At 46.4% G+C, this 14,490-nt stretch overlaps 3 protein-coding genes across 6 annotated transcripts; 1 reads left to right on the top strand and 2 right to left on the bottom strand.

Annotated features, from left to right (window-relative positions):
* Nucleotides 204-2,174, bottom strand: LOC8082390 (3-hydroxybutyryl-CoA dehydrogenase). Its single transcript, XM_002456432.2, has 4 exons — nucleotides 1,845-2,174; nucleotides 1,502-1,723; nucleotides 1,316-1,428; nucleotides 204-747 (listed from the first exon to the last, which is right to left on the bottom strand). The coding sequence occupies exons 1-4, from the start codon at nucleotides 2,037-2,039 to the stop codon at nucleotides 378-380; spliced, it is 900 nt and encodes a 299-aa protein (XP_002456477.1). The 5' UTR covers nucleotides 2,040-2,174; the 3' UTR covers nucleotides 204-377.
* LOC8055238 lies at nucleotides 4,767-9,285 on the top strand. 4 transcript variants are annotated; one of them, XM_021457212.1, is made up of 3 exons: nucleotides 4,767-6,652; nucleotides 7,162-7,223; nucleotides 8,940-9,285. In XM_021457212.1, exon 1 carries the CDS (start codon nucleotides 5,004-5,006, stop codon nucleotides 5,859-5,861), a length of 858 nt encoding a protein of 285 aa, XP_021312887.1. In that variant the 5' UTR covers nucleotides 4,767-5,003; the 3' UTR covers nucleotides 5,862-6,652; nucleotides 7,162-7,223; nucleotides 8,940-9,285. The 4 variants fall into 4 exon arrangements, with proteins under 4 accessions (XP_021312887.1, XP_021312888.1, XP_021312885.1 ...); XM_021457213.1 differs by having other exon boundaries at nucleotides 8,910-9,285; XM_021457210.1 differs by having other exon boundaries at nucleotides 7,159-7,223.
* Nucleotides 9,478-10,366, bottom strand: LOC8055237 (ctenidin-1). Its single transcript, XM_021457214.1, has one exon. The coding sequence runs from the start codon at nucleotides 9,897-9,899 to the stop codon at nucleotides 9,651-9,653; it is 249 nt and encodes an 82-aa protein (XP_021312889.1). The 5' UTR covers nucleotides 9,900-10,366; the 3' UTR covers nucleotides 9,478-9,650.

Genomic DNA, 14,490 nt, shown 5'->3' with positions numbered 1-14,490 from the left:
GTATCTGAAAAATTATATACTACTCCATCCGTTCTAAACTGTAAATCGGTTTTGCTTTTTTAGACAGAGCGCTATATCTAAGTGTACAACAAAAGCTATGTAATTAAAAAAAGCCAAAACGACTTATAATGTGTAATAGAGGGAGTATAAATGAAGTTCACCCAGGAGGCTGCATTTTATTGCTGAGCTTGAATTGCTGGATGTTTTGAGCATGTAATTTTCATGAATTCCATTTATTAGATTAAAACACTGAACCATTTTTTCTATATTGAGCAGCAACCTCTGAATTAAGTTGTGCTCCTTGTTCTCTGATGTGCAATGTAACATACATACTATTGCTACATCTTGTTTTATTTGCTCAACAGTTACTTTCATGTTTACATAGATGACTTTGGCCTGACTGATGAAGACTTCTGTCCATATGAATATACACCTACTCCACGCTTCTTTCCAAGCCGGCCAGCATCAACATACTGAACAAGAAGAGGGCAAGGGCTGTACTTATTATCTCCCAGGCCACTATGAAGTACCCGAAGTACTGAAAGGCACACATCCAACCCAATGAAATCGGCAAGCTGCAGAGGGCCCATCGGGTGATTCGTGCCCAACTTCATCCCTGTGTCAATGTCCTCTTTGGTTGCCACTCCGGTGTACAGTGCCCAAAAAGCCTCATTGATCATCGGCATGAGGATGCGGTTCACAATGAATCCTGGGTAATCTTGCGAGCATATAACGGACTTCCCAAGTCTGCAAAGTTTTCAAATCATCAGGCAATCTCAAGGGTTACGAGTCTGGTAACATCGACATTACAGATTAGACAGAGTTGTGATTTCAGACTAGCACAAGCTGCAGTCAACATCCAAGATAGGCAAGTGCTGTGAGAGCCTGAGACAGGTACGTGTTGTTTCAAAACCTGTGAGATCCATTTTGTGTGTAAAGTTGTTGGAGTGACACAATCATGTGGCTATGAAAGATTTTTGTTGAAGGGAAAACCACTATTATGTTACCTATACAACTGTCAGAAGTCTCGACTGAGTAAATACTGCCCATAGTGTCAATTCCAGATCAAAACTTTAACATAACAGTGAAAGGAAGTAAACTTTCTTTCTTTGTTTCTTGACTTCAAGTCTCTGTAATTTGTAAACTGTTTTGTTCCTTTCAATAAAATTCCAGTAGGGGGTTAAACCCCTCCTGTTTCATCAAAAAAAAAAAAAAAGGAAGCAAACTCAATATCTTTTTGACTAATTCACTACACACTTCTGCTAGCTATGAACAAACTGATTCAGGTGAGAGGGCATAGCAAAATTTTAGTTACCTTTCGGAAAAAGATTTGACTGCAGCAAACACCTCATCTGATGTATCAGCTCCTCGGATAATCTCGATCAGTTTCATTATCGGAGGAGGGTTAAAGAAGTGCATGCCTATGACCTGCAGCACGAAACTCACTTCACAACCTTGAAGAGCGAATTCAGTTTCTTTGACGCCAGAGGTTGCCCATCACCTGAGAGGGGCGTCTGGTAGCTGAAGCCAGGCGGGTTATAGAGATGGAGCTAGTGTTGGACGCAAGGATGGCCGAGGACTTCGTGATCTTATCCAGCTCCACGAACAGCTTCTTCTTGACATCTTCCTTCTCCACGATGGCCTCGATCACAAGATCCGCGTCCCTGAGATCTTGCACGGTGGAGACGCACCTTATCCGCTTGATTGAGTCTTCGCACGCGGCCTGGAGACCAAGCAAGCCCCCAAATTTGTCAAGGAGAAAGCTGATCATCTTTTTTTTTCCCAGTCCCCGAGTAATCGGGCACCAATTCGGGAAGGGTGCTTTAGGAGGTCAACGCTCTTACCTGGGAGAGCTGGCCCTTGGCGGCGAGACGGCGTAGGGAGGCGGAGATGGAGGCGACGGCAAGGGAGAGGGCGGCGGGGTCGGCGTCGAGGAGAAGGACGGCACAGCCGGCGGCGGCGGCCAGCTGGGCGATGCCCGAGCCCATCTGCCCCGCGCCGATCACCCCCACCGCCGCGATCTCACTCGCTGTCGCCATTGTCTTGTTTCGTTTGCAATGAAGCGGTTGGGCTTTATCGCTCTCTGGTAGGAGTCTGATGGGTGGGAATGGGAAATGGAAGTGTCTGGAAATCTTATCCACCTTTTGGTTCGTGGGTATGGGAGAGAGACTGTGATGTGGCTGGGATAAGAGCTTCGGCTGCTGAGCTGAGCTCGACCCGGCGCGGTACGGAATGAGGACTGCACCGCCACCGTCGCCTGCCACAGCACGGAACCCTCATCCTCGGTCTCCACACGCAGGGTACTGGAAGTGGAACCCGCGTCGTCCCTCCCCCGACTCTCCTCCCCGTCGTTCGCTTCCTGCTCGTCGACGTGAGCGATGAGTATGGTGTGGCAAGCAATAATATAGCTTCGCCCCTCTGCGCCGACGCCTGGTATCTCCGCCACTCTATAGTTGGCCAAACGGGCGGCCCGGCTCTGACACTATGCGGCACTATGTCTATCGTGCTGTGCCATCTCGGGCCATCGTGTCAAACTCTCGGTCCAGGCATGACACTATAGCTCCTTAACCGTGTCGTGCCGTGCCGATAGGCACTGTGGCCCATCGTGCCCGTGCCGGCTCGTGGCTTCAGGAGAAGTCGAGAAGCTCATTGCGTCCTGCCTCAAAGAGAAGATGAGCGCTACGCTGTCGTATAGTCAGGCGAGAGAAAGAGTGACCGCAACAATGATGTGTTTGCGCCGCCGACTAGGGAGTTAGGGTTTAAAAGGGTTGTGTGATGTTTATATACATGACTCAGAATACATTCAATGGTCATGATCTATCCTCAAAGCATCAGATGATGGAAATAATCGTGCCAGCGTCGTGCCAGCCTATTAATCATGTCGTGCCCGTGCCGACACTGCGGGCCGAAGTTACGGCCCAGACACGGTACTACCACCGGGCCGTGCCGTGTCTAGACCGTGCTTTTTAGTGTCGTGCTCGGGCCGGCTCATTGCATGGAAATCTATACGCCACTCTTATCTCTCTCTCGTCTCCACTCTTGGCAGCGCAGCCTAGGCATGCGTGGGGACTTGGGAGGCAAAGTAGCAAAGGACTACGTCGTCACCCTAAGGTAGTGCGATAGCTCAAATTTAGCTTATGCTAATGCTTACGCTGAAATGTACGTCCTATTATAATTGGCTGGGCGACCATTTTTGCTAGCGTACGATAAAAAGGCAGCTAGGCAGCAAAACTAACAACATTAGCTCCTTCCCTGCTTAACAGACACAGAGCCCCTGCGACTGCAGATCCAAACTTCCGTAGGCGATGCGCACCGGAGGAAAATGTGCTAGACTGGTAGCCTGCAAATCGATGAGCACTCTCATCACAGGACCAGTGCCCATTGGCTGGAACACAACATTGGAAAGAAGCAGTTTTTTAGAGTCTACATGCTGGGCATTGCTTATCTGCACCGTTGAATATGCATCGAGATGTGTGAAACAGTGGGAAGAAGTGTGAACACAGTGGAGAGAAGTGTAGCAGCACGAATCTCATAGCATATTTGGATGGTCCAGATAAACAATGCTGAGCATGTACATGCTGCATTGTATTATTGTTCAATTTGCTTGTGGCCTTGTAAGCAGAGCATGCCGTTGTAGACTTGCAGCTGTTTCTTTTCATTTCATCTAATGTTGAAGCCATGAAGGCAAGGAAGATTATGGTGGTGTTTTAAAGGTATAATATTCTATCAAACTAATCTTCGATTTGTGCTTAAAATTTAGTAATTGCGCGTACGTCTACACAACATCTGAAAATCAATACTATCCAACAGTTTGCTAAAATATTTGCCATTCTAAAAAATTTAGCAAAAGAGGCAAAAAACTTGCTCCAATAGTTTGGTATTCCCACTTGCTAAATTGTTTCACTTGCCAAATATCCGAGCCGCGCGTGTAAGTATGCGCCGCGCGGACGCACTTGCCATCGTACGATTCTGCGTATTCGGTGCTGTTCCCGCGAGACATGTGAAAGTCCTGACCTTGTTCCCGCCGTCATCGCGAGACATGTGAAACTTTGCCTTGTTCCTGCCGTCCTGCTTGTTGCTGCAGAGATGCTGCAGAGCTGCTCGCGATGGCATGTGTTGCTACTGACAGTGATGGATGAGACACTTTGTACAGCGAATGATTTAATTAGTGATTATGTGTTGTTCTGCCGAGATGTTGTGCTGCTACTATTTAACTAAATAAAATTGCAACAGACTACAATTACAAATAAAATGACAGTACAAAAATAAATCTGGATTTACATCAAATGACAGTAAAATAAACTCGATGAGTCAGGATTTTTTAGATATTGTACGAATATAAATTTGGGTGATGGTTTCAAAGATGCTCGATCAGGTCTTCCTTCAACTACATATGTGTTTCTTTGTTTCTAATTTGCTGATGCGCTTGAATATATTCATCGAGTGTGCGAGTGCGGTTGTAGCAGGTACGATGGATCCATCGATCTGGTAGTTGGTAGTTTATAGTGGTGGGTCTATTTTTTCATAATTTGGCAAGTCTAATTGGCAAACTGTTGGAGATAACAAATTATTTCACTTGCCAAATCTTTTAGCAACTTACCAACACACAAGATTTGGCAAACGTTTTTTAGCAAACTGTTGGAGATGCTCTTATTTACAGAACTCAATTTACGATACAGGGTTTACACTTTACGATCACTAATCCCCCAATCTCTACAACTAAAATATATGAAACAATCGTCCTTCGCTCCGCCCGCGACCAACGTATCTTCCTGACTCCTTCGCGCCGACAGGTGGGACCCATATGTAGAGACACGACGCACCACCCCTCAGATCCAGCACGCCAGCCGCTGCGTCCGCTTCCTCCCGCACGGCCACCATGCCTCAGATCCAGCACGCCAGCAGCACCGTTGCCGGCTGGTCCGCAGGGGGCAGAACTGCCGAATCCTCAACGGAGGAAGCCGGTGGAGGAGGAGAAGGAGGAGGGAGCGCACAGAGCTCGCATGCAGGCTCTAGCGCTCCCCCGCGCGGTGGAACCAGCCAATCCCGCCGCCGCTCGCTTCCCCAGCGCATGCGCAACACTTTCCCTCTTCCTCGCCACGACTCCCATGACTCCGAGCGTCTGCGCGGGCAGCAAGGGCAAGGCGGCGCGGCGTGGCTCCTCCTCCCGACACCGAGCGACAGCGGCAGAGGCGCCGTGGCATCCCGACGGCGCGGCGCAAGCAGCAAGGGCAAGGTGTCCCGGCTCTCCTTCCCGACACCGAGCGACAGCGGCCAGGCGGCGACGAACGGCAGTTGCTGTTCCGGAGAAGGCGGGCTCCGTCTGCCCTGTGAGGCCAACTTCTCGGAAGAGCGGCGTCACGACGGCAGAGGCGGCGCGGCGCAAGGGGCAAGGCGTCCTGGCTCTTCCTCACGTCTTCGACCGACGGGCGCGGGCGTCGACAACAAGGGCAAGGAGGCACGGGGGTATGGCGTACAACGGCGTGGCAGTGTGGCGCGTACGGTGCGGGGTACGGGCGTGGCTTCTCTACTGGCGGCGCTCGGCCCCTTCCCCGGCTAGAGGCATTCGGTCACCTCGCCACGACAGCAGCGGTCGGCACAGCGAGGGAAGGCGGAGCGGCACGGACGTGGAAAGGAAGGGCAAGGTGTCTGCGCGGGCAGCAAGGGCAAGGCGGCGCGGCGTGGCTCCTCCTCCCGACACCGAGCGACAGCGGCAAAGGCGGCGTGGCATCCCGACGGCGCGGCGCAAGCAGCAAGGGCAAGGCGTCCCGGCTCTTCTTCCCGACACCGAGCGACAGCGGCCGGGCGGCGAGGAACGACAGTTGCTGTTCCGGAGAAGGCGTGCTCCGTCTGCCCTGTGAGGCCAACTTCTCGGAAGAGCGGCGTCACGACGGCAGAGGCGGCGCGGCGCAAGGGGCAAGGCGTCCTGGCTCTTCCTCACGTCTTCGACCGACGGGCGCGGGCGTCGGCAACAAGGGCAAGGAGGCACGGGGGTATGGCGTACAACGGTGTGGCAGTGTGGCGCGTACGGTGCGGGGTACGGGCGTGGCTTCTCTACTGGCGGCGCTCGGCCCCTTCCCCGGCTAGAGGCATTCGGTCACCTCGCCATGACAGCAGCGGGCGGCACAGCGAGGGAAGGCGGAGCGGCACGGACGTGGAAAGGAAGGGCAAGGTGGGGCGGGCAGCACGGTTGCTGCTCCTCTAGCGGCGGCGTTTGGCCCTCTTCGGCGACCTCAAAATCTTTCTCCTGTGCCCGCCGCTACCCGTCCTGCCACCGCCCCTGCCACCTGCCGATCCTCAGTGCCGCTTCCAGTCGCTGCTAACGTTGGCCTGTCCCAACTTCCTAACCCTAGCAGCACGCAGGTGATAGGCCAGCAGCGGTGGCGCGTGGACGGGCGCTGCCGTGGACGCGGAGCGGAGCCCGGCATGCGAAGGCCGCTAGGTGCAGTGCAGCATACGAAACGAGCAACCAAGCAGGGTAGTGGTGCAGTGCACAGGCCGGCTCCGACCTGCACCAGGCACTCAGGCAGGCGCCACAGACCGCAGCACGCAACCAGCAGCTAGGCCTGGCCGTGGTAATCAGGCACTCAGGCAGCAGCCAAGCAATCCAGGCGCCCAGTCGCACTTAGCAACAGAGCCTCAGATTGATAAGGTAGTTGTTCAAAAGTTGGTTAAGTAGTTAATTGATAAATTATAGATTTTTCAAAAGTTGATTAAGTAATTAATTGGCATTGAGCGTGCAGTGTATCAATTATGCACATAAACTTCTTCTGGTTTATTTCTTACCATAAATATACTATTGACCAACAACCAGTTCTTTTTGAAATCTGAAATACTACATATATTATTTGGCCTTGCAAAGCTGAATGGATAAATTATGTACATGTACATGCGTACTACATTATTGAATTGTTATGATCAAATACATTTATGCATTGCAATTCAATACATCCACTACTATTCAGACTTTAGTAAACTGTTGACCAGTATATAATGTTCACAACCTTGCGCTTGCCTCAATGTGAAATGTGAAAGTGACAGGATCATTCTTTATCAAGCTTTGAGATAAATATATAACATCGCACATTGTAAGCAGCATATGATTTTTTTTGCTGCATTATACCTTTTTGTTTTTAATGATTATTGTACTTGAAACAGAAGAAAGATAGATAGCTGAAAAGGTGGATGGTCATGGATTGGAGGGTGCTTCATCGGCTGAGCAGGTAGTCTGAAGGCTGTATCTATTTCAATTTTGAACTGAAAAAACTGGTTTGTTTTAACTTAATAGCCATCGTTATTTTCCGGCAGACTTTAGTCAATGCCCATAGCAGCTTCAGGTTGCTTTTCTTGCTGCCCCACCTCCCAAACGTGAAATGTGTGCCTAAATTGAACTGAATTTCAGAAACAGCTACACTTTTCCTGAGCTTTGACATGAATATGGCTGTGGTAGTTTACTCATAGACAATGCATCGTCCACTATTGTCCCCTCTCAATGTTTGCACTTGCTTAAAGTTTTTTTTATAATGCTACATGAAGTAATCTTCACTAGCTTAGATCCTAACAGGAAGATGTGGCTGTATGTTTCGTCACTGCAATTCTCTCCAGAATTAACAGGCAGTTGGAGGCAAGCTTCCATGTGTTCTCTTTGTGGCCCATGTGTTCTCTATGTTTTTGTGAATCCAGAATTTTATACTGCCTTGTTTTCTAAACCCAGAATATACTTTGCCAAGCAGGTTGTCTGAGGAAAGCCAATTTTAGGTGGTGTCAAACTTATATAATTTTTTAACATCTCTGAAAACTCAGTCAGGTCTGCACATAGCTAAATTCTTATTTTTGACTTGTCGGTAAGCACCAAGCAGCAAAAAAATAATACCATAATCTAAAAATATTAATCAATGTTAATACAGATTTCCACTAAGTACAAATTGGGTCAACAGAGGATCCTATTGCTCTGACAGATGCCTAGAAGAACTTATGGAAGTGTCCTACTGGCTGTATATGTGTGAAATTGTCAGCATTCATTATGCTGCTACCTTCTCCTTTAGAAGATTTGATAGATGCCTAGAAGAACTTATGGAATGATCAGACACGGTGATTATGCACTCCAAAGGAAAAGCATATGCTTGTTTGACCAATTTTTTTTATAGTTTTAGGAATATTTAGTCTGTGTTCTTCTGTTTGCATTAATGGAGTATTAGAGGATCCAAACTGTTTGGTAGAGAAACCTGATAATGAGTTTTTGTTTTAGCGGCTTTATTTTCATTCCATTCAGGGAACGGGTACTGAGTATTATGCATAAATAACAATAATTAAGGGGATGCAGGGAAATTGTTTAACTTGTTTGGCGGACCTTCTTATTCAGGTAAAGTTTAGATAGGATTTATTTTCAACAAATGACGTAGCTAGCATGGCAAATTTATTCATGTCTTGTTTTGAAATCTGCAGGTTAGATCTAATTAAGCTAAGATAGTATGTCAATTAGTAGGTTAGATTTCAACACGGTCAGTATGCGCTGTTCACTGGTTCTTCTTGCAAAATGCAGCAATTGCTATTTAATTCCTTTTATCTTACCTGAACATGGCTACAACCTACAATCATTCTCATATCAGTAAGCAACATGTCACTGTGAAATTAACATAAGAGCTCTTTTCTTTTATGTTTAACTAAAACACCTAGATGAATGATAAAAGAATTCAATAAGTACTTAAATGGCTTCAGAGTACCACTTAACATATAATTGAGTTTATTTATGTATTTTAGAGCACTGCACAGTGTATAATTGAGTTTAATATTTTTAGATGAAACGAATGGTTTTATATAACTGAAGCTGTTTGTGCATTCCATCATACTATATTGCAGCTCTTTCTAAAGTTAAAGTTTGTTATGTTATGACAGTTCTTTATTTGCAGCGTAACATCCTGTTTACCTACATGGTGCAGCTTAGATGTCCTCCCCGTGCCACATTGAGCTCATCTTGTCGGAGAAGTAAGAGCTTGTGAAGAAAGAGATATTTGGTTGTATACTCTTTGTGCCTGATTATTTGAGTCAAAGCAACGGATTAATGTTGTGCTATTTGGGTCAATGGTTTCTTTAGGCTGAGTTCCAGATCGCAACCAGGAAGGCTTAGAGTAGGGGGGTCATCTTCTATGATTGGTTCAGTGAAACTTTTGGCTGATTATTTGTTGTCTCGTATACCTGAATGTTGTTTGCAAGTGCTTTGATCACTGCCTGAACTGCACATATATAATTTACCAGTCTTAAGATTTGTCTGTGGGTTTTTTTTCATATCTGTGTTGCTGGTGATGTCAATGGTCATGTTAATTAGCAATTTTGCTGGTAGATGTGGTTTGGTTATAAAGCTACAGGTAGAGGTTGAGGAAGGTTGAAGAAGGGGTTTACATCGTCGTTGCCATGCATGTTGTTGACATTATACCACGGGTATAATTGTTTTTCAACTTATCTTTGATCATTTTGACAAAAAAAATTCAGATCCTTATTGCATTGAAATTTTTATACAAATCATGGTGCTTGTTATGTCGTAACAATTTTATTATTCCCGGTGCAACGCACGGGCATTTACCTAGTTCAGAACAAAAGAATGTACTCCCACTATCCGTAGACGTTCGCTATGCAGGCGTGAGACGACGAGCCTACAAGAGCATGGCCGCCGCAGCCAGCAGAGTGGAGCCGACGCACGCCGTCCAGGTGCCGCTGCTGAGGCCGCGCGGGCCACCGCTGCGGCTTCCGGTGGCTCCTCCGGCACCGCCGATGCCGCGGCCACCCCCACCCCCGCCCCTGCCAGTGCCTCCTCCGCCCCTCGCCTCCGTGACGTCCACGAGACTCGCCACGCAGAGGAGCACGACGAGGAACGCGCACAGTGGCAGGAGGACCCTTCTCATCCTCTTCTGAATCTCCTCACAGATCGGCGGCCTGCCTAGCTTGGTGAAGAAAAAATGAAGTCTCTTCTCCCTGAATTGTCGTGGGCAGGTGCGCCTGCGCGTCCATCTGGGTGTATCTATACGCGAATCCGGAGTCGACCAAGGCCTCCGGCGTCCTGACGTGCTGACAAGTAGAGTGATCCGTGTGCACGAAACAGGACAGTAGAACACACACGGAAATCACCGCACAACACGCTAGTCGGATGATTCTTTCTTTGCTGCTGGTTTGGTTGGGATTTGAGAAAGTCTGCAGGAACACGTTTGCGCCTGATTAATAATCGTTGTTGTTATTATCTTGTACAACTTCTGTTGAATTTTGTGAGTCGTTTATTTAGTTATCCTCTGTATTTGAAGAGAGCGATTTTTATGCCACGTCTGGCGGCTGATAGTGATAAGCGATTAGCGTGTTATCCAATATAATATGAATTTCCCAGCACTCTTCGTAGCGAAGCTCCCTGGCTCGTTCATTGTTAAAAAAAAAAAGCTCCCTAGCTCGTTCTGTCTGCCGACTTGGTCTACAGGGCATTTGGATCGCGACCTAGCCACGTCGATTGAGCCTAGTATGTGCTAAAGTTCAACGACTTGAACCCTAGGTCGTCCAAAATCGACTCTGCCCTAGCATTGCCGCCGCTGCAGCCCCTGTCGTCCAATACTGCTAGTCCCTTCCTTTTCCTTTGTATCTCATTGGAGACTGAAAAGAGTGGAGATCTATTTTTCTCTATACCAAATTTTTTTTGTATTAGAGTTTTATTTTCTTCTCCTCTTCCTCTCCGACGATAGTGAAAAGAGAGACGACTCTATTGAAGACGAGAGCGACAACTTGGTGTCAGCCTTGGTGAAGAGAGTACTATGCAAGAAAGAGATAAAAAAAACTATGATTTCTCCTTATTTTTTTTTTCGTTCACATTGTGTTATGTGTGTGCATCTATTGATCTATATAACAGTTCCATAACAAAAGCGAGCAATGTTAATTTTTTTTTGCGAACAGGTTTTAGGGCCCGTGTATGCTTGTTGGAAACCGTTTAATGTCCGAGAGGTATTGATAAAAATTCAGACTCGGTAAAACAATGTTGCATTGCTTTGGATTCACGATTTTGCGCGCGCACATATACACAGAGTCAATAGTGCTCGTACAGAGCTCAATTCATGAAATTTGACACAAGACATGTTTTTTATTATTTTTAATAAAGGATATATAAAAAATATCCGGCCTCTACATCCGAGGATGTACACAGCCAATTATTATAACGTCTTAGAACACCATAAAGAGAAAGCCAGTGTCTCAAACATAGACCAGGACACTAGAGCAAACAATATAAATGCTTCTACCTTTTATTTGAAATATCTAAAGCAATCATCTCTAATTTCTTGCTCATTAACGAGAGGGAGTCCTTGGCTTGCTCGTCACGCTGCAACGGGGGCCTAGAAGCGTAACCAATATACTCCCCAGAAAATAACCTGCGTAAAAAAGTTAATTTTCATTTTGTTAAAAATAACATCATTCCGGCACAGCCAGATAGTCCAGTACATGGCAGCAACCCCAACCCAGCTGATTAATAAGCCAGGTACCAAACAGATCTCGGTTGGTTCAACTTAGTAGCAAAATAGATAATCCTCCATATCATTTTAGCAAAAGAACAATCAAGAAATAAGTGTTGTATACTCTCATTTATATTACAGCGGATACACGGCACATAGAATTTTCTTTTCCCTGCCATTTATGGCCACGGGACGATCGACATGTATCCCAAGACCCGAGCATACATACCACACAGTGACACAGACACACACACCACCCAATTCATGAACGAACGTACTACGTGGATACAGCGAGACCGGAGGCTACAAGAGCATGGCCGCGATGGCCAGCAGCGAGGAGCCGGCGCACGCCGTCCAGCTGGTGCCGCCGCTGAGGCCGCGCGGGCAGCCGCTGCTGGTGGAGTTTCCCCTGCTGGTGATTTTTTCTCTTCTACGTACAAATAATATATGGAAGACGCCTGGGTCTATTTATACATGATGATCCGGAGCTGACCTTCCTGACCTGCTTACCAATTGACCAGGTCCATGTCTGGAAATAAAATGCATTCATATATATATATATATATATATATATATATATATATATATATATATATATATATAGGGTTTTCTATACTTCTGGAAGTAACTACTCCCACCAATATGCGGTTCAAGCCAGTCAATCGGCAAGCTACTGTAGTTGGTTAATGGATATCGTGATGATCCGATAAGGAGTGGCGCATGCAACAAAAAGATTGATTTAGTTAATAATAAAGCTATAAAATAATATATTCCCGTGATACGCCGCCGTGACGTGAAGCAAGTAAAAGCAAAGTATGAGTACATACTTATCGATACTAAAGTATGTACTGTGCGCATATATTTTATTCAATTAAAGTATGTACTGTATTGTATCGCATATATCTTCGTTTGCTATGAGTATGTTAGGGATACTTGTTGATCATACGCATATTATAATTAAAGTACGAGTACATACTCATCCTATCTTATTGATCAAAGTATAAGTATATACTTGTGAATTAAAGTATATATTATAATCAAAGTATGAGTACATACGTAAAGGAGTGTAGTATGAGCACATACTTGTTTCCTGGGAGTATGTCTACATACACGATTTATGAGTGCTTAAGAGTATGCGGACGTACATATTATATTGTAATGGCTGGACGTATGAGTACATACTTGATATATACTAGTTACATATGATTAGCTGGAGTATGTACGGAGTCTGCATATACATACGTGTTTGTGGAACTCTGAAGAGCATTATGATACCAAATATGAATTGCCGGTACTATACTGTGAAAAAAGTATCTAGTGGTACAAACAAAATTCTAGAAAGTCTCAAGTAATATCTCAATCTAAAAAAACAAGTATCTGAGGGTATACGAAGCTAAAAATTTTCAATTGATGTTTTGAAAAGATAAAACAGGCTTGCCGTCGTAATCTCTCATCATGTCGTGGCTTGTCTCGTTATCCTCTGGTAGCCCTGTTCAAGATCCAGATGGGGAGGAGACAGAGAGTAACGAGAAACAAAAGAAAAAAAATCCATGGTATCAAATATTGGCCATAATAGAATAATTAAAATCAAGCATTAAAATCACAAATGATGCCGTCATCCAACCTGATCTACTTGTGGTCCATCGGGAGATGCATGAACATCAAACTGGATTAGAATGTCAAGGTCTTTGCGATCCATGGCACGTGGACCTGATCGTCACCAATGATGGGAGAAAGAGCACCGTGCCTGCTGCCCCAGACACTGGCTCGCAGGGAGGGCGCCACCACGAGATGTGCCATCGAACGCCTGTCCGCCGCCTTCGGACTACGGTCATCCGGTGAATGGTGGAGGAGGTGCCACCAACAGACCCTTCCATGGGCAGCTACCGGTGGGATGGGAGGATGGAGAAGGGAGCGTCGTCGCTGGGTGGAAGCGCCACCGTCAGTGAAGTCGCGGTTGGAAGGAATCGCTGTCTCCTGATGCGGCTGGCCTCCAGACGCGATCGTGCTGCTGGTGTGCCACGAGGCCGCCTCCGCGGTGTGCCATGGGGCTTCTGCCGCCTGTGTGTGTGGGGTGGGGTGGGGTTGTCGCTGCCGTCGATGGATTGAGGGTGGGCGCGAGGAGCACCATGAAGATCGAAGCCACCACCGGCGGCGGCGCTTGTGCTTGCGACTAAAGGACGGTGGAATTTTCTTTTTTAAAAAATAAATCAGACGGTCTAGTAGAAATTCCTATTATATATTAACGGGTTAGGTCATTTTTAAACCCGCTAAGCAGTGCACCAGGGTTAAACGTGAGGGCAGGATCGACCGACGTAGGTACGCGTCCTTTGTAGAGTAACTACTCTCGGGGAGTAGAAAAAAATTACCCATATATATATATATATATATATATATATATATATATATATATATATATATATATATATATATATATATTGGTTTTTGGAGGAACACGGTTACACCTGTAGCATCTTTTTTTAGAGAAAGCAACACTGATGCAATGACCGTCTTCAAAGGGGATGCAGATCATTGTTTTGTTATCCTACAGCTCATCTACCCTACTAACGCACCAATAATTTTTTTATATCCACACAAAAAAAACCTCCCCTATATATCTCGCCCGATTAGCTTCATGTTTCCGAGTTTTTTTTTTTGGGTTCCTAAAAAGCCATGGATCATGGATGACGATGGGCATCCGATCGTGTTGTCTCCCTCAGGGCAAGGCCAAGCAGAACTTGGGGCTCCTCTGCAGAATGGCTGTACGTGCTTGTTTGTTGACATCTGGAGTGTTGCCTCCACATTGGTGTTGGTGCTGGGTTTGTTTTCCTCTGGATGGTTACTCAGGAAATTTCTATAGCCTGCAGTGGATGCCATATTCCTCATATCCAGAGCAGGCTTGTTACTGTGTGTTTTCCTTGAGGGCAGCTTTATCAAGACCTGCAGCACAGTACCTTGCACCAGCGATTTTCGTGCTGCCGGGTAGGCGTTGCCGCTCCTCGGCAGCCGGACG

Source organism: Sorghum bicolor, chromosome 3 (assembly GCF_000003195.3).
Source record: "Sorghum bicolor cultivar BTx623 chromosome 3, Sorghum_bicolor_NCBIv3, whole genome shotgun sequence".
Taxonomy (NCBI): domain Eukaryota; kingdom Viridiplantae; phylum Streptophyta; class Magnoliopsida; order Poales; family Poaceae; genus Sorghum; species Sorghum bicolor.
Note: the sequence above shows the minus strand (reverse complement) of the source record. Positions and strands in the feature narration are given on the sequence as shown.